The following is a 23,268-nucleotide window of genomic DNA, read 5'->3' as shown; positions in this document are numbered from 1 at the left end:
CACGGAGAGAGAGAGAGAGAAGGAGAGAGAGAGGAGGGAGGAGGAGAGAGAGAGGAGGGAGGAGGAGGGAGGAGGAAGATGAGAGCATCGCGCAGCATCCTCACAGGCTGATCTCTGAGCGACTCCTTTCTTAAAGAAACACTCTGGCCAAATGATACAACCAGGACATCCCTGTATGTCCACTCATGTGTCTGCCCTAATTCAATCTCATATATACTTATTTATTGTCTCATAAATACCTGCAAGAGCAAGATATTTATGAGCAATACAACTGTTGGATTTCTCTCGACAATGCTATAAGGGGTTGACCTCATAGTATCGAAATACTATAAGCTCTTGACCGTACAGTATTTCTTGAGATGTATGTGATGATTCGGTGCTATGCAAATGCAATTTAGTTGAATTTTGTGGCTGGTAAAGATGGGAGCAGTCAATAAATCCACAATGATGATGAACCATAATTCATTTGTTGATTAAATTGTCTTTGTTATCTGAATGAGCAAAGTAACGTGTGGAAAACGAGCAGCAGCCTGATGTGTGAACTGATGTGTTGTGGACTGGAGCGTCATGTCCCATCTGAGTCCCGCCCCTCTGTGCCATGAGCCAATCAGCTGAGAGAGAAACCATCACTTCCGGTCCTGCACACCGACACATGTCTACTAACCGCTAGCTCCGTCAGAATTGCGAAAATAAAGTGGCAATAAACGCCACTGAAGATGGTCCAGTTTAGTAGAATCTGCTTCCGGAAGGTAAAAAGTCAATCAGACCAGATAATAGTCTCATGAAAACTATTTGTGGACATTAACGGTTTTACTAACCGGCTGTAGTAGTGACATTGGCTGCGAAGCTAACTGGCTAACTGCTCTCAAAACATCAACACGGACTAACTCGGTCCGTGGTCTCTGCCTTTTCTCCACACACTTATCATAATTTAATATTATGACGATGCATGCTATCTGTGATTGAACAGTACCAGAGTGAACAGTGTTCTGTTAACAAGCCAACTTAGTTCACCTTATATTTATTCATATTTGATTGGGATATTAAACACAGTTCATTCTTGGAGGGAGGAGAGATGCCAGGCGACGGCTAACAGGTGTAGAAGGGACATCACTGAAATGATTGCCAGGTTCCCATCCCACAAAATAGAAAAAAATGATTTGGATAAAAAAAAACATCGTCTCTTTCTCTTCTTACTGCCACATGTCAAAAAGTGTTGTTTGTCAAACCTAGAACATTTCATCAGTTTAGGTTTCCTGTCTCCAGCTCTGACTCACCTGTTCATCATTCGTGGTGTTGTCCCAAAATGTACCCGGAGGCTCTCATCGGTCTAATATCTCTTTTCTGCCTGTTTGCAGTTTGGAAACTTTGTGGACAATCTCCGTCTGTACGTCCGTGGAGGCACTGGGGGCATGGGCATGCCCCGTCTGGGGGGGCAGGGAGGGAACGGAGGAGACGTCTGGGTGGTGGCAACAAAGAACGTGACCTTGAAGAGGATCAAGGACAAGTATCCTCTGAAACGTTTTGCAGCTGGAGCAGGAGTGAACAGCAGGTTGGTTTCTCTTTTTTCCAAATGTCAAATCAGAAGTTAAGTTTTACTTTAACTAAAGAGTTATGTTTGTCAGAGATCCTCGGGCATGTTGCACAACAGATATTAAGATCTGTCAGACAGATCATTTTTTGTATATTCATTTTGTGTGTGTGTGTGTGAATTTAATTTCATTGACAGTATCCGAGCACTGAAAGGAGAGAAGGGGAAGGACCAGGAGATCTTTGCTCCTGTTGGTATCACTGTCACCACTGAAGATGGCAGAATACTTGGTGTGTAATATGAAACACCACATACTATTGCTCCAACATTTAGTTAAATCATTTTGAAGAGAATTGTTGAACTTTACATTAAAGGTCATAATGCACATGAAAGTTTTTGATTAGAAGGGGAAGAAAAGTCAATAAACATTAAGATGTATTGATCAGGAAATGTGTTGTGTTTTTATTTTGTTGTTGTTGTCGTCCCTTCCAAGGTGACCTGAACGCTGAAGGTGATCGTGTAATGGTGGCGAAAGGAGGACCCGGAGGCGGCCTGTACTCTGCGTTTGAGCCCAGTAAGGGCCAGGCCAAACACATCCGGCTTGACCTCAAACTGATCGCTGACCTGGGCCTTGTTGGGTGGGAGCAGAAAGAAAAAAAAACTCAGTTAATTTCAGTAAAGTTTCGTTGCATGTCTGATTTTGCTTGTGTTCATCAGGTTCCCGAATGCAGGAAAGTCCTCTCTGCTGACGGCCATGTCTAACGCCACTCCTCAGATTGCCAGCTACGCTTGTATGTACACAATGCAACACACATGTTAACTATGTCACTGTGTCCACTGTCATTTCTAAAATCCATGTTATTTTACAGTCACAACTTTGAAGCCGGAGATTGGGAAACTGATGTATAAAGATCACAAACAGGTATGGGAATGCTTGGTAGTGTTCCGCGTATTACTCCACCTTTTCAGTGTCCATTATTTGCTTTCTCTCCTCTCTGAGTTGTGTTCATATCATTGGTTTCTCCTCGGCAGATTTCTGTTGCTGACCTCCCAGGCCTGATCGAGGGAGCTCACATAAATAAAGGCATGGGCCACAAGTTCCTAAAACACGTGGAGAGGACCAAGCAGCTGCTGTTTGTTGTGAGTTCAGACAAAAAGTACAAAAGTTGGTCAAAAGTTGTCAATCTAGCGTAAAATTATAATAATTATAACTTAATTTGTATGGCACTTTACAAAACCCCTGTTATAATGTGCTCCATGAAGGACAAATAGAAATCAAGCTCAGCAAATAAGTGTATGGTAAAAGAAACAATTCTGTAAAAGCCATTTGCACATTGCAGGCTGCGGTAACAACAGTCTTGTTTGGTTGTTTTTTGTCTGGCTGCAGGTCGATGTTTGTGGTTTCCAGTTGGCGAGTAAAACACAGTTTAGATCGGCCTTTGAAGCTGTGCAGCTTCTCACCAAGGTGAGACCGATACTATAATCACATTAGTCTAAAGATGATGTTCCCTTCACTCATTCTACTCACCTGAATCCTAACCCATTCGCCTCATGTGCACCATAATATTTACCTCCTATTTCTTCTTTTTCATCCTCCTCCAGGAGCTGGAGCTGTACAAAGAGGAGCTTGTGTCGAAGCCTGCTCTGCTGGTCGTGAATAAGATGGACCTGCCCGAAGCCGAGGACAAATTACAAGAGCTGAAGGAGCAGCTAAAAAATCCAGATGGTAAATTTGAAGTGTGATTGATGAAGTCGTGTTGGAGTCAGAAGGCCGGGTTCAGAAGATGAGTAGCTAGTGTTGAGAAGAAAAGAGTTTACGTAAAATAGGTCAATAACCCCAAAAGGTGCAGCATTAAAGGTGACAACAAAACAAACCCAACAAGCTGTTCTATCCCCTCCTGCAGAATTCTCTGATCTGTTGCCTGACAACATGATACCAAAGAAGCACATGACCTTCAGACAGGTGGTTCCCATCTCTGCCACCACTGGGTTTGGTATCGAACTTTTGAAAAGCTGTATCAGAGAGTCGCTTGATGATGACGCAACCCTATCAACTAAAGCCATCCACCGGGAAAGACTGCAGGCACTAAGGCACCCATCACGTTTGTGATAAACATGGACGACATCTCGCAGGTTTCAGTCGGACCTACGCAGCATGATGACGGAGGAGTCTCATTCTGTCTGCCAAACAAGGTCAAACTGGTGAAGTGAAGTGGAGCTGTTAGCGCCGTGCAGGTAAACATCATCCACCCTGTGACAACAGTAACCATAGTTTCAGTGCATTTCAGGATGACTAGAATTTCTTATTGAACATCACAGACAAAATATGTAGCATTGCAAGTTTGGTTTGTGATTGTTATCAAAATGTTCTCTATTCTGAAATGGTACACTGTTGTGAGGTATTAGAAGATACATATTTTTATGCCTTTACAGTAAAGGATGTTGGTCAAGCAAATGCAGCACCAAAATGGTGATACAGAATGTTCCATTCCTGTTTCATCTGATCGCTAATGATGATTAAGATTGTATTTATTGTTGTTTGTGTGTTGTGTTCTCCCACGACACAGATTCTGTCGACTCAACAGTGAATCTGATCCAAAACGAGTGCTCCCCCCCAATTTAAAATATGTATATCTGTGGTGAACCCATTGGAATGATATTCATGCAATGTAATGAGTCCAGGGCAGTGGCACTAAAAACAGAGTCAGCAGCCCAGCAGACTGAATCCAACATAGCTGGAAAACAAAATTTTACAATTACATTGACGAATAACTGTATTTAATATGAATAAGTCTCGACTGATTGTTGAGCCAGTCAATGAGGTCTGTGCTGGATCAGTGCTTCCAAGCAGTGTTGTAATACAAAGCAATTAATAAAGTCAGCTTTCCTGTTTGTATGTACTGTTTCTTTCCAGAAATGGCAGAATAGAGAGTTGTGTTGATGAAAGTTTTATTTTATATTAAATATATTACAATACTGAATGATTAAGGAGAAAAAAAAATATGGGGATTGATTTTTGCCTCATCAGTCTGTACAACATACAGGCAAAAGAGAGAAAAAAAGTCAATTTAAATAAAAAAAACTGACAGCAACTGCAGTATTTAGATTTGAACTCGCACACACATGGGGTATTTAAGGTTCCTGGAGCAGAGTGCTGTGTGTCCTGGCGGGATGGGACTATGTGGGTGACACTAGATGGTGGATGTGCTCCAGTACACAAATACATTCAAGTCTCTGGTCAGACAGAGACAGAGCTCATCTGTGGAGGCGTTTTGCCAAAGTCGTCCGGGCAGGATTGGCCGGTCCACCCTCGAGCGCAGGCAGATACAGCAGATATGTTTACAGGACGATGGACGGCTGTACAATCAGAGAAATTACTGCAGTATGCACGGTCCCATCCAGTGCGATGTCCATGACGCCAGGACGAATGTCTCGCTGTAGCACAGTATTATGATGTTAAAAATATTACTCAAGAGCTATGAGATGATGGGCTCCACAGCCTGGGCCACTGGACACTGAAAAACCAGAACAAAAGAAAGAAAACTCTGGATAAAGGCAAATCATGAGCCCATTCAGATCTCAGGTGTAACACCTGTGTCCAAAACCTATAAGATACAGATTAGCACATGCCAGAAAAAACGTGTTTTAAAAAAAGAGTCATCAACTCATTAATACAGAGAATTACAATAATGCACTTAATCACTGTTTGAATAGTTGCTGTACATAATACTGAGAAAGAAAGTGAACATTACAAAGGTACTTAATAAAAAAAGACACTAGTAGCAATATTAGTCCAATATTGTGACGATCATATTACCTATACAGTCCTAATGCATACATGAATTACAAATGAACAAGTGCCCCAGAGCAAAAACTAAACCACAGTAAGTGACAAACATGAGGCCTTAGGACAACAGTTCTACACAAGGTAGAGCGATGACTCTTATCTGTACAAAGAACCTGCTTTTGGGGAGTGATGTGGGACTCGTTTCCAGAAAAATCCACCTTAAATAACTACACTGGCGTGACAAAATCTCCATTCCCAATCAAAACCCTGTGACTTCCTGCTATTAATTGTCCTGACGTCATAAAGACAGTGGAGTTTGTGGTGCACAAACCCTTTAAGACAACTGCAATAGGCAATGGGGAAGTGTGGCAATGGGGGGTGGGGTTGGGGGGGTCTTTCAGTGACATGCTCCCTTCCCGTTATGGTCTTACAAACAGCCTACCAGAGAAATAACTTAATTTGATATAGAACTGTCATGCTGTTGGTCTTCACAAGCTCAGACAGCAAGCACTGTACAGCATAGTTAATCATTTACAAGCTAAATACCTCAATCGTCACAGCTAAATCCAAAATGCACATTTCAATCACAGATTTCCAGATTCGCGCAGAGTAAGGTTATTGTCGGCCGCACTCGGGATATTGACATTATCTACTCCCAAACATCCGAATCGTTGAAAACTCGATTCATCTTAACATTATCAATGGGGGAAAAAAAATCCAAAATCCACAAGAGTGAAAAGTGGTATATCTATTACTACACCAAACACATGTCGGTCCATTCACTTCACACGGGAATGGCACATAAAAACTACTGAACGTTTGCTAAATCAATACTGTCGCAGTAACATTCGTACTGTGCCACAATCAACACCGTAGTCAATACTTCCTCAGTCATTACTCCACGTCTGTGTGTTTCTCCCAGAGATGAATGAAACCAGTGCTAATATATATATATATATATATATATATATATATATATATATATATATAAAAAGAAACACTTTTACATTCTGCTGTGGATGGAGAAAGCTATAGAGGTCACAGTCACACAGGAAACATAAGGATGAAGAGTAGAAACACAGACAGAATGCGCGGGTCTCGGCACTCGTCTACTGAGATCTGCTTTCGTCTACAACACAGTACAGTAGGAAGAAGATACTTTCCTCTTGCGAAATAAAAGCAAAAGAACATACTCTTGTGTCTTCGACTTTACATATTTACACGCGGACAAACAAACCGAGGGGAGGGAGAGCAGGGCGGGGTCGGGTCCATGTCATGGGTTATGGGTTACACCTGGTGATACAATATGAGTTACCTATAGTGAAGAGAAAGCATCTAAGCCTACAGAAGGTATAAAATCACTGCCCCCCCCGCATGCTTTCCTGTCAGATCAGATGGCTGTTCTCCTCGTCTTTTCTGTAGGAGGAGGTCGCTGATTAACGGGGTCGTCTCATGCATACAGTGTTGGAGTTTCTACAGTTATTCACGTGCGTCAAAATGATCCCAACAAATCTGCCGATTCAGTGCGATGGGATGACCTGCTCCTGAGGGGGAGCTTGAACAACTCAGGGAGAAGTGGCGTCAAAGTGGGTCTGATGAGAGCCGAGCCGAGGGGGATGTATCGAGGTTTGGGAGGGGGGAGGGGGTTGGAGTCCCGTTGGTGAGGCCTGAGCAGACTGGAACAGCTCAGTCTCAGCTCCAGCTGGTCTGGAGTGGATGTGGAGCTGGTTTCTCCACCGACACTCCGCATAATCTTGTAGTGATCCACTGAATGTCTGGCTCGACAGCCTCGGAGATGCTTGTACACACCAACTCACACACACCTCTGCCTATTTCCACTCCAGTTGGGGGCTTTCTCTCTCTCTTTAGTCGCATAGAGTCAGTTTTGTTTCATTTTCGTGTTTTTCATTCATAGAAAAGGAGAGACAAGTGTAGTTCCTTAAGGTCTTTCGCAGAGCGGGTAATACGGCGGTTATATTGACGTCTCCCACAGCTGCAAAGACAAGAGGGGGGGCACAGGAAAAATAAATAAATAAATACATTTTTAAAATTTTCCAGACTTCACTTTTGGTCAGTCACTTCACTTCCTATTTACACGGATGTGGTTCTCTCAAAAATTATATGTTCATAGTTTTGTTTCTTATGAAAAGGTCTTATCCTAATACTGAGATTTAAGTCTTATATTTGGCGTCAGATATTTTATCAGCCTGATAAAGCTCCAGCTGGTCTGCAGCTCAATCCAGATTCGTACATTAAGATACTCATCCACCATGACTTGCCCTATTTTGTGCCAACCAGTGCAGCATCTCCAGCATATTGAAAACCAGTCATCATGAGCATGTCAGTGTTTTTGCTGTTTTCCTGATTGATACTTGCCCTGGCACTCTGCCTGTTGGCTTTCCTCTGGTCATCGGGGAGGGGGGGCATGGGGTACGGGTATTTCCTGCTGGATGCAATAGATCCTGTAGAGGAGGTGGGAGACTTGGCGGGGGATAGTGTCCTGAGGAGAGGAGGAAGTGACATTATCAACATATTGCCTCGATCTTTTCTAGCTGGGGCAGGATTGAGCTGGCCAAAGACACAGATGGATAAATGAGGTTAGACTGAGAAAGTGGAGCTGATGTTAGATCTGTGACTTTGGGCAACATCCTCCTCAAGCTGCTCTAATTATTCAGTGTTCAGCTTCCTGCAGAGAGAGGTTGCCCTTAAAAGCAACTCACATGCTTCCCCGTGCCGCAGCATCACTTTCTCGTCACCCTGCACTGACACACAAAAAGGCCAGAATATGCAGAAATATACCTTTAGCGTCTGTGAAGAAAAAAAGGGGTGCTGCTAGAGCTATATACTGCTGTGTGCAGTCTTGAGAAGTCGGATCAGTGAGTGTGCTGATAGGATGAATGCTGGGAGCAGTGAGCGTGATGAGGTGACTGGGACGCCAGACCAGACCGGAGCTGGGTGAGTACAACAGACACAAAAAGCCTGCCCCACGTACAGTCTCTAGTTCACAACGCTACTGTGGTCAAAGTAGTGGAGAGAGAGGAGAAGATGGTGGAAGGGCCTGTTCCAGAATTGCTTCTGATAAAATCATTAACAGCAACATCTCCTGTATTATTAAGAAATTCTGTAAAAGTTAAGTTGTAGCCACAATCTTCTAAGATATCAACTGTTATTTTTTAATTTGATTAGTTGAAATATATATATATGTATATACACACACCCATGAGGTTCATCTGCAATTACTAGGGTGAAAATTCCATCATGACAAGTTTTATCATGATTTCAGAAACAAAGACATGGTAGCCTCACTGGTATCCCCCCAAAACTACACGTATTGTATTATTATGGCTAATTTGTATAATTACATTTTCTTTGGAGACTCTGCGTAATTCCAAATCTTGCCTTGTCACATGATTGGACTGGATTATCAGGCCATTTAAAAAAAAAATTCTTCTGGACAGTTGTTACTTATTATAGATGATTGAAGGAGTTTAGGCTTCTTCTAACGGTCCGACACATCGAGTTGTCAACTGGGGAAATAAATGAGATTGAGATTTTTGTTCCATCACCCGCTGATTCTGTCAAATGTTAAGACAGGAGGAGGGGCAGGATTGTGCTCCTGGACTCCGTGAAGGTCTATAGATTACAACACTGACTGACTAGTTTGGCGACATTTAGTTTGTTGTAGTGAAGAAACACTCAGCGCGCTAACATGGGACCAGAGCGCTGCAGTGACATCACACTGACGCGAAGGCTTCTGAGCAAGGCAGGACACACACACACACGAACACACGAACACACACACACACACACACACACACACACACATACAGAGAGAGACACTAGTGACACAACAACACTGAGCATGCAGATGTTACAAGAGGCGGAAGAGGAGGAGGAGAAGCAAAGGAGAGGATCAGCAGAAATTAGGAATAAAATGACTATTAAAATGGTTTCACTAGCACAGGCAGTGAGAGCAATATTACAGCAGGAAATTTAAATCTGCAAATTAAAACGCAGCTGCTTAGAAACAAATAAATGTCTGAAACAGGGGGAAAAACGCAGAAAAACTTCTCTTCACAATCAGTTTTTTTTTTTTTTTGCGCAGCTGCAACCCCCTTTTAAAAACTTTGTCCCAACACGGCAGCTGTTTCTCACACTTCCTCTCAAATATTATTTTTCAACCTTCCAGAGGAAAAAGGCCAGATTTGAACTAAATCTAATTTTCCTTGACCAAACCACAAATCAAAATCAAAAGTGAGGCAGGGTTTTAGACAAGCATGTGGGGAACAGGATGGTCTGAGGTAATACCTAAGGTAAGGTCCTCGAGTGTTTCTATTCACATCTTCTACCCATTTAGTTACATCATAAATCTCTGCTTTGAAGCGAGGGGTTAAATACCTGTGGGAGGTGGGGGTGGGGTGGGGGGGATGGACACAACACAAGGAGGGGGACAAGAGAGAAAAGAAATGAAAATCTTCAGAAATTAGTATAGGGGGGCGGAAGGAGAGAGGAAGAGTAAATATTTTTAGGAAAGGAGAGCAGAACAAAGATATTCTGAACAAACCCCAAGAAGCAATAGAGAAAATGGTGAGAAAGATGGCGGACAGACCTGTGCGTGGTGTCAGATGAAAACAGCGCCATGTAAATGGCAAACAACTGTGTCGTGTGTTTACAGGCTCAGTTGCATATTGGTTACATGTCGCATCATTCCAAGCGGTTGGCTTGTGGCCACGCAGTCAGTCTCATGCTCGCAGTGAGAACAGGTGCATCGCGGACTACTTCATATGCCAAGACCTTCAAACCCACAAACAGGAGGCAGCCGATGCACACGGTTCATTGTCCATTCACAGTCAACAGGCAGGTATGCACATATACTTCCATTAGTTCACAGGTTATAAGCAATGTTCAAAATAGTTGTAGGTACAGTACAGTACAGCCTCGCACGCTACACTAGAGCTGAGATGACGACGACGACGTGATCTCACTGTCTCGTGTCTTGACTAACGCGAGAGCCTCAGCGCGACATTGTCTCTGTCCCTCTATCTCTCTCTGATCAAAAAAAACGAAAAGGAAAGCTTTGCTTCCAGGGTTGTTGTTGTTTTTTTAAATAGCTACTTATCAGACTAATATAACAGACTCATTTAATTATTGACACCAAATCCGATTAAAAAGACAAAAACAATAAATCGATCTCACTAAAACATTTTGCAGCCAAAGCCTGATATTAGTTATTCCTCCGGGCCACATATCTTCACTGTATTTTAAACACTGGTAAAACAAAAAAATATTTTAATTTGAAGTCAACTCTTTTATTGAAATTGTCCCCAACAAATACACATTTTATTGTTGTCTGCATAACATTTGCGAAAAACTACAATGCCAAACTGATTAGAGGGATTAATTAATCTTTAAGCAAAAAAGACGAAAGAAACTAAAACTTCTTTTTTACCCATTTATCATGATGATATAGTAATGATACAGTTTCCTGAGCAACCAGTCGGACTTACTACATACAATAAACAGACTAAAACGTTTTGGTCTTTTAATAGGATTTGTTGACATGACAAGAGCTTTATCCTTTACATAAACCCAAAGGCCAATAAGTCTGTTTCACTCTACAGCTTATTTATATCTGTGTACCCGAATGTCAATGTTCACCCATATGACAACATCACCAGCTTGCCACAACAAACTTACTCTGTGGAGTTAGAGCGAGCACGAAACTTCTTTCCTTTCAGTTTCTTACGATTCCCACTCAGATTTCCTGCAGAGAAACGGAACATTAACACACACATATGATATGAGTCGGGCTGTTACCTGTTCGCTTTGCCAAAGCAAATTAGAGCCGCCTATGTTCTGCATTTGCTTTAGCTATGAAAACACATTGCAACCTTTTCTTTTAAGTGAAATTTAGTGCAAGACAAGCGCAACTATTTCCTCTTATGAATGAGTGGGGATCCGTGTGGTACCTTGCCACGAGTTGCTCCTCGGTCGCCCGTTTTCACAGATGTCGGAGATGTGTTTGGCATCTGGTATTCTCTCACTCCATGAGTGAGACATCCCATTAGATCTAGACACAAACACACGCACATTAGTGCAACTATGGTTTTCTGAACGGCGACAGATCGTTCAGAGCCGCCCTGCTCCTGAAAGCCAATGGCAAATGAAGGAGAAAATGAAGACGCCATTGCAGTGGATGGCATCATTATGTAACATGAAACAGCATCATGCAACCATGTGACATGAAATGATCACTGAGAGATGTTTTCTGTCGAATTCTATCATCATTTTAAATATTTTGGTCCGTTTCCAAAACATTTAAAAAGCCATATGAACACACATGAGCACATATTGAGCGTATATCTACACCATGAACACGACACACATACACACAATGAATGAATGAGTGAAGATGAGATGGCACACCTGAAGCCAAAAAGTGAGATGTTCTGAGAAATGGATGGGATGGAGGGGGTGAAGGACAGGGTGCAAATCTGCAGGTGCGACAGGCAGGCTGACCTCTTCTTGGAGCTGCACCCGGAGTTTGTGCTCACACCCGGAGGCATGTCACTGTAAAATGAATCGGCATCCCCAGGCTTTGTTACATAGTCGCCTTGGGGCATTTGCCTACAAACACAGAATTACACTTTTAGATGGATAGTAAAAACAGAATCATTGGAAAAAATCCACCGTCAAATAACTTTACACTTTGTTTACCAGTGTACGATGGTCAACAAATTATATCTTTTGCTTTTTCATAACTGTGATGTGTTTTGTTCTGCGTTGTTTTGCTGAGCAAACTGACTTTCTGAGCGCTGGGATGTGGGTGGTTACAATGCAACATATCTTTCTTTTTCTCTTACTACAGTTTCCAGTGGTAGAGGTAGCCAAGTACAGTTACTCTCTAAGCTTGAGGTACTTTATGAATCTTCTCCTGTACTACATTTCAGAGGGAAATACTGTACATTTTACTACATTCATTTGACAGCTACAGTCACATATTTTTGCAGTTTACATACGAAACATATAACAACCTTATAGAATATGATGTTTGGATATACATGAAAGTGTCAATCATTTTTAATGTTAATAAATTACTATATATTATTTATATACACTGGGTTTTGGATAGTTATGTTAAACATACATATTTTTTACAACGTATGTCCAAAAAAAAAAAAGTGTTAAAGTGAGCAAACCGGCAGAATCTTCTGTGAACCTCAGACTCAGCACAGCGCCTCTCCTTATAGGTCCTGTGAAGAGAAGTACGTTATTAATAATAATAATTTTTTTGTAAAATGTAGTGCTTGAATTCAAAGCTGTGATTTTCAGCCTTGCTGACTTGTGACTCAAAACAAAACAAAGCAATATTACTTGGGACCCCTTGTCATTGGCTGCGTGTATTTATGAGCTCATGCTTATTGGGATCATTTCAACCAAAGACTGTTTTTCTATATTTGAATAGGTCTAAAAAGTTGTGTGATTCAAAAACGATTTGAGGAAAACATGATTGTGTGCAGCAGAAATATGCCTTTTCCTTCCCAACCGTAATAATCATCTCACGAGTCACAACCATTTTGGAGTTCTGATTAAAAACAGCACACATGCAGCCTGCTGGGACTTACTTGTAGCCCCAGGCTGTAACAGCCAGTATGAGCGCGAGGAAGAGGATGGAGCCTGCGATGGCCCCGATGATGATGTTTGTGCTGTTGATACCTGAGACGGAGAAAGACAGAACGAAGAGAGGAGAGTGTGGAGCCATTTGTGTGTTAATTGGATGTGTCTTGTTTCCTGAGTCATGTGGACACATGGGGATACACAAACCACAAAACACTGCGGCAGAACACAAAAACCACACTACAATTAGCAGGAAAAGTGTAAAAGGAGACCAAAGGGGGGGAATAGACTGAGAAAACACGAACCGCTGTCGCCCCCTCAGTGCTACTCTGAGGGGAACTTTCATGTGCAGTAGGTCCCCATTCGGGATAACAATAAAAAAAAAACAGTAATGGTCAGAAATAACCGACTGTGGTGAGCTGAAGTGGGCGTGCGAGAGGAAGAGAACAAGGAAATGACATCGACGACAGGACACACAATGAAAAAAGAACTCAAATCTGACCTCAAGTCACTCCGTCAAAGACATCAGCCTGTCAACAAAGAATGAGTGTGAAAATAATGACAAACAAAAAGAATGACATGCATGGCTCAGTGAATACAAAATGCAGCTGGTTTTTAAATGAGCAGACATGAACTCAACACAGGAGTAAAATGAACAAAAGTGACACAACAGCAAAAAACTTGAAAAAGCTTGAAATATTAAACATATTTAAATTTGGGGATGGGTGAAGGGGAGAGATAATAAAAGAGGAACTTCAAGAGATACCGTCACGAGGCAGAGAAGAATGAAGGACGAGAGGGAGCAGAGTGCAAGAAGCAGGACGTACAGTCGATGGAGGTATGAATAGATGCAGCAGGTAGAAAGAGTGTTCACATCTCTGACCTGAAACTGAGGCAGTCGGTCCCACCACGAGGTAACTGAGAGGAGTCGTGGAGTTACAGTCGTCTCCAGTCCAGCCCAGGTAGCACACGCACTTCAGCTCACTACTGCACACCTACAGTAGGAGGATGTTCAATATAAATATAAACAATATAAAAGATAGCTTTTTAGTTTCTTTACTGAAATTTTTTTTTTTTTAATTTTAAATCGAGGTGCATAGAATTTAACAGAAAAAGAAATATGATTCTCAAATAATACTCTGATTTGAGCAATAAAAAAGCGTCATTTAATAGCATGCTACTTCTGAAAATATTGTAATATTTAAGACACACAATTTGAAGTTTATAATGCTTCAGTAAAAATAGTCTTGCTACTGAGGTGCTCACGTACACAGCAAATTGACAGTAAATGACTGATGTATCAAGCTAAGTCTGACTAACGCTCTGAGGTACAGTAACACAGGCTTTTTTCGGGGTCTCCAATTGTATTTTGAAGCTTGACTTCAGTTTTGGCCGAAGAATATTCACTTTTGGTTCACGGTCATTCAACTATTCAACTAAGAAACCTGCTCCAGCACTGATTGTAGTTTCAGCTGAAAGGCTAAAAGAGTTCTACATTTGTAAGTGTAAGTCTGTGTGTGTGTGTGTGTGTGTGTGTGTGTGTGTGTGTGTGTGTGTGTGTGTGTGTGTGTGTGTGTACCCCATGTCCTGAGCAGATGGTCTTGTCCGTCGTCCCGGGGCAAGTGCTGAAGTTGAACTGTTGGATAGGGAGGCATTTGTGATTGAAACAGACGCGGTCTGTACCGCAGGCCGTCCCGTCCTCGACGTATCCCAGGTCCGTGTCTCCGTCGATCAGCACATGAGCACCGCTGAGCAACAGATAAGACCGAGTCACTCACACAGCACTAAACATGGTAAAGATGAAGTTCAATTCAGGTTAATGTGAGCTGCATGGCTTTTGGTCCGAACATTCTATGGTGTCTCTGTGAACTCCAGAAGTTACTTCGTTCTGGTGTCATTCATTTTTACACAGTGTCCCTTGACCAGTTTCATCTTCTTCTCTGGAAAGCAATTTTCTCCATGCCCAGGAAATAATTTAGGAATATGAACAATTCAGACTATTATCAGTGAGAAAATAACTGTTTTTTTGGCAGATGAATTTTGGCAGTTAGTGAGTTTGGAAAGAAAGATTGAATGGCTCGTGCTGATCCTGACCGACTGACATCAAACCTGAAGATAACATTTTAGACAACAGTCAGAAATGTATACTATTTTTGCGGAGTTGTTTACAGAACAACACTGGTGCAGATGTAAAAGATGCATCACCACAGACTGTTTTAGGCTGTCGGTTTGGACTTTGAGTGTTCCCGCGTTAACCCTTTATGATGCGTACCTGCAGTCAAGAGACGCGCTGTGTTGGGCCACGGAGAAAGAGGTCAGCCCTCCCTGCAGCTCTCCCAGTCGCGGCGCAGGTGAGATGTTGGAGCACAGCAGGTACCCACAGTGAACATCCCTGAAACACAGAGGTGTAACTACAGATCACTTGGAGAGAATAACCCAGAACGGCACAGCTTTCGTTCACGGAGAGGACTGGCTTACTGCTTGTTACACTGGATCCACGTGTCCTTGTCTTTCCCACAGTTGCCTTTTTCTGTCCCCTCAATGTTCAGCTTCTCATAGCAGAACTTGTCAGCCGCCGTTGCCTCTGAGGGAGACACAACACGACACGATAGACATTAACATTTACAGTGCGTGAAGTGTATATATATGAGTTTATCACATAGGAATATTAGACTTACTCTCTCCCCAAATGTACTTGCACTGCCTGTCTTTGGTTTTGCACCTCCCATTAAAGCAGCGACCCTGAGGAGAAAAATAGTGCAAACACATCATGAGCTGTTTGTTTTTTTAATATAAAATACAGTATGGACCAATAAACACTGTCAAACATATCACCTGTTCCTTTTCACAAGTGTAGCCATCCATCTTGTGCACATTTGGTGGACACTGCAAAACAAAAACAAAAATCAAAGAAAACCTCAGAGATACCATGATGTACAGTGTGAGAGTGTGTGAATGTTAAGTTTAGAGCACCAGGTGCATAAAAACTGTGTGAGAGAAGCTCATGCTCACCTGGCTGGAGTTGCCAGTGCAGTTTTCTGGGATATCACAGTCATTCACTGCATCTCGACACATAACCCCCATGAACTCCATCTAGAGCAGCAAACAAATAAAGCTTACTCAGATTCTTTCAAATTCTAGGATTTTATAGCATTAAACCTCTGTCTTGACTACACTTTCTGTGAAAGTGCACTGGAGGTTATTACTCGTTTTGCTTTTTAATTTTACAGTTGGTTTGGTTTTAAGCTTTTTCATTGGCTGTGATTTCATCCAAATCATGTTTCAAAACTAGACAAGAATTACATTACAGGAAATCCACATGGATACGACTACTGGAGGACCATACATGACATTAGAGTCAGAATACTTAAGAGGTACAGTAATTCCCGCTGCTTGGCATCATGGGTAATCAGCGCCTCTAAATTACCCACTACGACACGCAGCAGAAGATGGGAGGTGTAGCTGTAAACTGTCCTCTACCTGGCAGCTGTTGCAGCAGAGTCCGTTGCTACACTTTGAGCCTTGAGTCAGAGTACAACTCTTACAGCAGTTATCGCCCTCTCTGGCACACTCCTGGAAGACAAAGAGAATCTGCTCTCAGTGGTCTGTTGACACATCATCTCATCATACACCTGTAATCTATTTACACAGAGGACTCTCTGGACAAAATATCATGCAATGACTTTATGGCACTCCTGGATCCCTCCAGTGGAATTACTTCATTAGTTCAAATCACCTCCTCTCAGAGAATGTACGACACAGCAGGTGGTTTTGTTGTGGGACATTAGCCCATCACTTTGACCTCGCTCAAGTCAACCCTCTCCCCATTTGCATTTGTCCAGCCTCAGCTACAAAACTGTAACTCACCGTTGGACTGCCGCAGTCACACTCCTCCCCTGGCTCCACAAAGCCATTTCCACAGATTGGAGGGTCGAACAGCTGAGGGGGGAAAAGGGCAGAATTAACTTTTTAAAGTACAAGAAAAACACCTTTAAAATATTGATAGTATATGTGTGTGTGTGTGTGTGTGTGTGTGTGTGTGTGTGTGTGTGTGACATGCCTTCAGAGGTTTGTTGAACAGACAAGCTCCTCCTCCGGTGTTCAAGAAGTTGTGGTACTCCTCCACGTTGCAGTCAGAGAACCTCTTCGGCAGGTAGAAACTGTTCAACACAAGCATATCATGCAGTTACCGCAGCCATAGTACAAACAGGGCCCTCAGATTATAGGGTATAATGGATAAGAGGCAGAGGGTTTGCTCTCTCACACATTACAGGACAAAACACTTAGCAATTGGCTTGACAAGAAATGGAATTTTTAACCTTCTTACCCACATTAAATTCCAGTGCAACAGGCAAAACCATAACGGATTTGTCATATTTGATAAAGTTTGTATTTTCTTACAGGAGACACCATACCATTAGTATTTCATGTTTTATGACAGATTTGCCATACTCACAGTTCAGGGGAGATCCTTACTATAACATGGAGGCGAGTATACGGTAAAGCTAACACTGCAAAAACATGGATGGAAGTATGTGTAAAGAGTAGATGGATCTAAGGTGCATTTGTGAATTTGTCCTGGAAATGCACCTAGAATTGTGGATGATTCACTGTAGAACTGTTATTGCATTATCATTTGATAGTGTGCCTCTAAAACGATCACTTGAATTTTTCCTCAGCACAGAAATGAACTCTTAAATGCTCCATGTGACTGACTCATTTCACTTGTGTGGACCACACAAGGTCCAGTATTCACTCTGATCCCTTTAATGATTTGGACCCGAACCTGGGCAGCACTTCAGTATTATTATCCTCCGCTACTCTGCCAGGCTGTTGATGATTATGCTGCAGGAACATAACTAGAGTGGCTCTGATAGTCATGAGGAAACAATGCAATAACAGAGAGACTCAGGGGCTGTGAGGGGTCGTACCTTATAAGTGATTTGACTAAATACGCAGATGATGGTTGTATAAGAACGCAGCAATGATGCTTAAATGGTGGATGAAGGACACTACAATATCTGAGAAAGATTTCCTAAAATGAATCAGGTTCTTAAGTAGTCCCAGCTGCCAAGTGGGACTGGTGTCTTTTTTTTGTGATTACACCAGGGTTGAATCTTGTCAAAAATCTTGTAGTGTTCATCTCTTTTTAAATAGTAATAATACGTGAGACAAAGATGAGATGTGCTCGAATGAATCACTGCTCACCAAAATAAGCACAAACATTATTGGACTAATGTTATTATTCAGCCACGATAAAGACTTTATTTTTACGGTACATAAGATCATGGGATCAAAATATGTATTCCAAAAGATTAAAGGACAGATACTACTGTACTTATTTGTCTATAGTGCTTAGATTCACAATCAATCTATCAATCCCTAGCGGCATTAGAAGACATGCCAGTGTTTACGCACTGAACAGGTGCCTCTGCAGTACTGGTTATCTGTGCTGGGTGATTAATGTCCAAAATATCTCTGTGTCCTTTAACAATTTTATTTAGCCTCATAATGTTGCACCAATCCTGCCTTTAAAATACATATTTTGTCTTGTATTTTTTTGTGTGGCAACATCCATTCTTTCATGGGAAGAAAAGAAATATAAAGGAAACAAAATACACACATTTCTAAATCCTAACTCGACCATTATGCGTTCAGACGGTAAATTGTGCATCTCTTTTCTCTAAGGACAGTGCCAAGTTATTATTAGGTTTAGTTAGGATTTAAGATGCATAAACTAAGCTGCCACACACACACTGCATAGGAATACACACACATATATACACACACACACACACACACACGTACACAAAGAGTAGCTAAACCTGTGAAAACAATGTGAAAATAGTTAGTAGTAGTAGTAGTAGTAGTCAGGTTAGGTGGGTCAGACATGCAGGTGCTGAAGGATAAAAAGAAACTTCTGTCAATGGACATGACTGAGGTCGCTCATTGAATACAAGTGTCTGAAATACCATTGACTTTATTTTAGGGAATACAGATCTGGGCCGGATCCATTCACAGAGGACAGGCCCAAAAGAGCGCAGAGTGACCTGTCCTCTGTCATGTGACCTCTTGATCTCATAGTCGGTTTATTATGGAAACTCAATAGAGCACAATCTGAACGGGGTGTGTCGGGGGAGCGCACTGTTGTTACAGGGAAATGAGGTGGACAAATATTGGCCTAAGATGAGAATGACATTGCAGACTGTTTCAATCGGTTAGACATGGACAAAAAGAACTGATGAAAAGTTCTGACTTTTAAAGGACAGGAGGAGGAGCCTATCAATAATCAGAATGTCCAAATTAATATAACTTTCTAGGTTGATCGGCCGCTGACGTCGGCCAAGGAACTGAAGAATTCACATAAAGTACATGTGAAGTTGTACAAAATGATATTGAGAAATACAGCCAGTGTGTGATAAAGAGGCATCAAACTGTATTTGTTCATATCATTTGAATCAAAAGAGAAGCCAGGGCCACAGATGCTGAGAGTGCTGTTGGATGAGATGGGAAAGGTTGTGGTGACTGACAACCCCTCCGCTGCAGCCAGTCGATTCAGAACAGCACAGGCAACGTTCTAGTCAAGCTTCTGCTCACCTGCTGTCCCATTCGGGATAGAGGGGGAACGTGAGAAGTATTTAAGAAGAGGGGTATACATACACAAACACACATCACAGGGCCTCTTACACCCACAACACACACAATCTCATACTGGTGCTCACAGCGAAACTGCAGGCTTCGTCCCTGTGCACGTAGACGTACACAGACATTTATATACCGTCATGATTTCTGCATGAAACTCACAACATAAAACTCACAAAAACGGATTATTTCCTAATCTTAGCAAGCAACAAATTATTGAATACATTTCTACAGAAACGAGCCCAATGAAATTATATAACTAAGCGGATACAGTAAGGAAAATAAGACTGACACCTAGTGGTTACTTACAACACCACAACAACAACACTACTGTGGATGGAAATATATCAACATATTTTACACTGAATAAACTAATACTATGATAACATTTTAGAGAAACCATATAATCTGATGCTTACAAACATTTACATTAATCTGCTTGTATAGATTTTAACATTTAGCCAACTTTAAACTGCAATAAAACACAAAGGAAATTATTTTGTAGCCACATGTATTTGTGGTCTGTTTACATTCAGATTATAAACATAATTGTCCACAGTCTCAAATTTTGAGATGGCAGATTGAAACTGTTAACTTTAAACTTGATATAAAATAAACGTCAAATGAAAAAAAAGGCTGATTAATGTGCAATCGCTTTTCAGGTTTTAGGACAAAGAGTCAAGTGTGATGTTGGCACAGAAGCAAAACTACAAAATGTTATCTCTGAAGATGTTGTGATTAAAGTTTGTTTGGAAAAATCTCACTTTTTTTTAAAAGCCTGCACATTAACTCAATCACAAAGTGTTTTGATTGCAGTTGGGGTTGTCATAAAATATGCTCAGGAAACAGACACACATGGGACAAATTGTGTCACAAGCTTCAATGAAAGATAGCTGTTGTGTCCTTTGCGAACCATTTATGACTTGATGAGGAAATTGCAAACTACAAGCTTACCCAACATCATCCATAATACAGCCTGACCAACGATCATCACACTTGCATTCGCCTGGGGGGGGGAAAAAAAATATATATAATTTTATTCCACAGAAAGGAGGCTTAATTATGACTTAAAGTGAGACAAAAATACATTTATGTTTAACTATGTACCATTGAGGATCCTCTTCTTGTCTGAGAAGATGCCAATGTTCTGTCCGAGAGACTGAGCGAGGGTTATGGCCATCTCATCTGTTTTCCCGTACTGGTGATGAAGAGAGAGAGACAGACGGAGAGCAAGGAAAGAAACAGCAGAGGGAAAAGATAAAAATAAGATGAATCATCATAAATCGTATTAAAAATTTATATTTTACAGTGTGTAATGTATGATTTTAATCTCTTTGTAATGGACAGCTGAGAGAATGACTATTGCCGTTGTTGCTGGCAGGTTTTGGGGGATATCAATCGTGGTTTGTGGCTCGTGAGACTCACCTCGTTCACTCCACCTCCTTTAGTGAGAGAGCAAACTCCTCCCATGTAGGAGGCTCCACCCCAGCTGCTATGAAAGCGATTCCCTCTGATGAAACATTTACATTGATGTGCGTTACAGAATACTGAAGATGCTGAAGAAGAAAATTCACATGAAAAAAAAAACATTTTTAGACGTTCAGACTTACGAGAAGAGGTGAACAGAGTCGCATTTCTCCTTGATGAAGTCTTTCCTGTACTTCATGAACTCCTTCAGGGTGACCATGGGGTCGTCGTCAATGTTGAACTTGCTGTCAGCGGACCAGGTTTCCATGGCAACCAGCACAATCCTGGTATTAAGCTGTTCCTTGAATATCTAGGGAATTTAAAGGAAAATTACTATCTAATTGTAATATTTCAAAATACAAATAGAAAAATGAAACAACAAACAAATTGCCATGTATCGATGATCCCTATTTACACTGACAGGCGTGTTTCAAATTCATCATCATCTTCAGCTGTTAATTATGACAGCACCAGTCAGTATGATTAATATGATCGAGCCACCAGACAGCAGCACATTACAGGCGGCTAGATGGAGTCAACAAGTGTAACTGTCTGAAGGACAAAGCCGGAGAAAACTGGATGGCAAATAATAATGTTTGCTTCCATAAGATGGAAATCTATTGGGGTCCCGCAGCACACAAACACTGGAGGAGAGGACAAGAGCAGAGCCTCTTCGCTTAAGCTGAACACAAAGAATCTCACGACAAACCTGACAGAGCGGAGAGGAAGGAAGTCAGTGAAACGTGACGCTGTTTCTATTCGTGCCTTTTGCACAGTGGGTTTCGCCATATTAAGAGCTGGGTGGTGAAAACAATACCCTCAGACAGTGAGTCTGCACCAGGACGAGCTCTATACTGCACTTCTATAGACATTATGTCATAGGTCATCCAACTACCGGTGTGTCACAGTCATGTCTTTCTTGTCAAGCTGCTGTTTCCAAAAAACTGTAACTGTGTTACTGCCTTGCCAAAGGCCACATCATTATTAAAAATCTCCTTCAAACTTTGTATTTTATGAGATGCCCTGGGAGCCACAACTGCAAGGCTCCCGATTTGATTACAGCTGGGAACCTCTACATTGTCTGCTAACCAACGAGGGTGAAAGTGTCACCACATTAATGTTACATTAGGAAAAGTAGAAAATGTCAAACCCAAGTTGGTAATGTGGGCTTTGACCTGCTATATATCGTAAAATAGCGCTGCCTTGTCCTAAGGTTTAGACTAAAATCAAATAATGAGCACTAGAGTCAAATAAAAAAAGAGCCGTTATTTTGTCCCGAGGTAAATTTAATTTGTCTCAAACCCTTATATGGCATATTGATCATGTAGTACATGCTGATTGCTTTGGGATGTTATTTAAGTAAATAATACATCCAACAGCTCAATGGCAAAGGTACCTAGATGCTTTTGTGCAATGGGTAGGGATTTGTTTAGGAAAAGACTGACTATTTTTTAAATATATATAACTTTATTGACTTAAGACATTTAGTGTGTAGACATACGTGTAATGTAACTTACAGGCAATTGCTATTCCATTTAGTATATGTCTCTGTGAATGTGGCCTTGGCGCTGTGGCAGTGTGGCACACACTGGGCACCAAGACAACTCTATTTGTACATGGAAATCAATGTGTACTTCCCAAATAGACTGCGCTTCATATGATCACCTCCAAGGACACGACAAAACGCATGACCTTCCTCCTGCCTCACCAGCCTATCAGCTTACAGACGTGACCCTGTGGCAGGTCAGATTTCAGTAACACAGCACAAAGATTTGGCCACAAAACAATCAAACATTGAAATATCTGCCTCGGTAGTGTCGGAATGCCGCTTCTGCTTCAATCCTCCCGAAAGCCTGTAAACTCGTCACTGGCCGGGAGGTTTTAAATGGAGTGTGTGAGGTTGGTTAAATGAGAAATCAGTGCAGTGTATGCTCAGCTTCGATACATGGGAGTGCTTGTGGCGAGCATTTCAAGAAGAGGATCAATACAATTCTTACCATGTCAGCCATATTGACCACTGACTTAGCAAAGTTATTTGTGTGCCCAACGGAAAGCCGATGCTTCTTGTACTGGAGAGAGACAGAGAGGGAGAGAGAGAGAGGGGCAGAGGGAGTGAGAGAAAACAACTTAATGTAGGATCCATAATCTGAAACTAATTCATTTTAAGCAATTGAAATGTACAAAAGGAGCAGTGTCTGCACATTTGAATCACTAGAAATGCCAC

The 23,268-nt window shown here is 41.7% G+C and overlaps 2 protein-coding genes across 6 annotated transcripts in view; one reads left to right on the top strand and one right to left on the bottom strand.

The window, feature by feature from the left end:
* Positions 1-601: 601 nt before the first annotated feature.
* On the top strand, positions 602-4,423 carry gtpbp10 (GTP-binding protein 10 (putative)). Of its 2 annotated transcripts, XR_004790223.1 has the most exons (11): positions 602-749; positions 1,359-1,552; positions 1,730-1,821; positions 2,025-2,169; positions 2,249-2,322; positions 2,401-2,453; positions 2,564-2,671; positions 2,919-2,996; positions 3,134-3,257; positions 3,436-3,766; positions 4,099-4,423. XR_004790223.1 is itself a non-coding variant. In XM_035626152.1 (10 exons), exons 1-10 carry the CDS (start codon positions 717-719, stop codon positions 3,639-3,641), a joined length of 1,107 nt encoding a protein of 368 aa, XP_035482045.1. In that variant the 5' UTR covers positions 602-716; the 3' UTR covers positions 3,642-4,423. The 2 variants fall into 2 exon arrangements, 1 of the variants encoding a protein (XP_035482045.1); XM_035626152.1 differs by having other exon boundaries at positions 3,436-4,423.
* A 40-nt stretch (positions 4,424-4,463) lies between these two features.
* adam22 (ADAM metallopeptidase domain 22) overlaps positions 4,464-23,268 on the bottom strand; it is a 55,270-nt gene continuing 36,465 nt past the window's right edge. For 2 of the 4 annotated variants that reach the window (XM_035624920.2, XM_035625167.2), the window contains 22 exons: positions 23,042-23,113; positions 21,188-21,354; positions 21,003-21,087; positions 20,685-20,775; positions 20,532-20,583; positions 16,996-17,095; positions 16,803-16,874; positions 16,416-16,508; positions 15,948-16,028; positions 15,771-15,821; positions 15,614-15,677; positions 15,414-15,519; positions 15,208-15,327; positions 14,515-14,683; positions 13,819-13,930; positions 12,944-13,034; positions 12,518-12,571; positions 11,745-11,945; positions 11,288-11,388; positions 11,016-11,082; positions 7,695-7,818; positions 4,464-7,311 (listed from right to left, as the gene is read on the bottom strand). In XM_035624920.2, the coding sequence (XP_035480813.2) occupies positions 7,291-7,311; positions 7,695-7,818; positions 11,016-11,082; positions 11,288-11,388; positions 11,745-11,945; positions 12,518-12,571; positions 12,944-13,034; positions 13,819-13,930; positions 14,515-14,683; positions 15,208-15,327; positions 15,414-15,519; positions 15,614-15,677; positions 15,771-15,821; positions 15,948-16,028; positions 16,416-16,508; positions 16,803-16,874; positions 16,996-17,095; positions 20,532-20,583; positions 20,685-20,775; positions 21,003-21,087; positions 21,188-21,354; positions 23,042-23,113 (2,094 nt within the window). In that variant the 3' untranslated portion in view covers positions 4,464-7,290. Of the gene's footprint in view, positions 7,312-7,694; positions 7,819-11,011; positions 11,083-11,287; positions 11,389-11,744; positions 11,946-12,517; positions 12,572-12,943; positions 13,035-13,818; positions 13,931-14,514; positions 14,684-15,207; positions 15,328-15,413; positions 15,520-15,613; positions 15,678-15,770; positions 15,822-15,947; positions 16,029-16,415; positions 16,509-16,802; positions 16,875-16,995; positions 17,096-20,531; positions 20,584-20,684; positions 20,776-21,002; positions 21,088-21,187; positions 21,355-23,041; positions 23,114-23,268 lie in introns of those variants that run through there. The other 2 variants (XM_035625001.2, XM_035625081.2) reach the window with 2 other exon arrangements.

This window comes from Scophthalmus maximus, chromosome 1 (genome assembly GCF_022379125.1).
Source record: "Scophthalmus maximus strain ysfricsl-2021 chromosome 1, ASM2237912v1, whole genome shotgun sequence".
Lineage (NCBI taxonomy): Eukaryota > Metazoa > Chordata > Actinopteri > Pleuronectiformes > Scophthalmidae > Scophthalmus > Scophthalmus maximus.
Note: the sequence above shows the minus strand (reverse complement) of the source record. Positions and strands in the feature narration are given on the sequence as shown.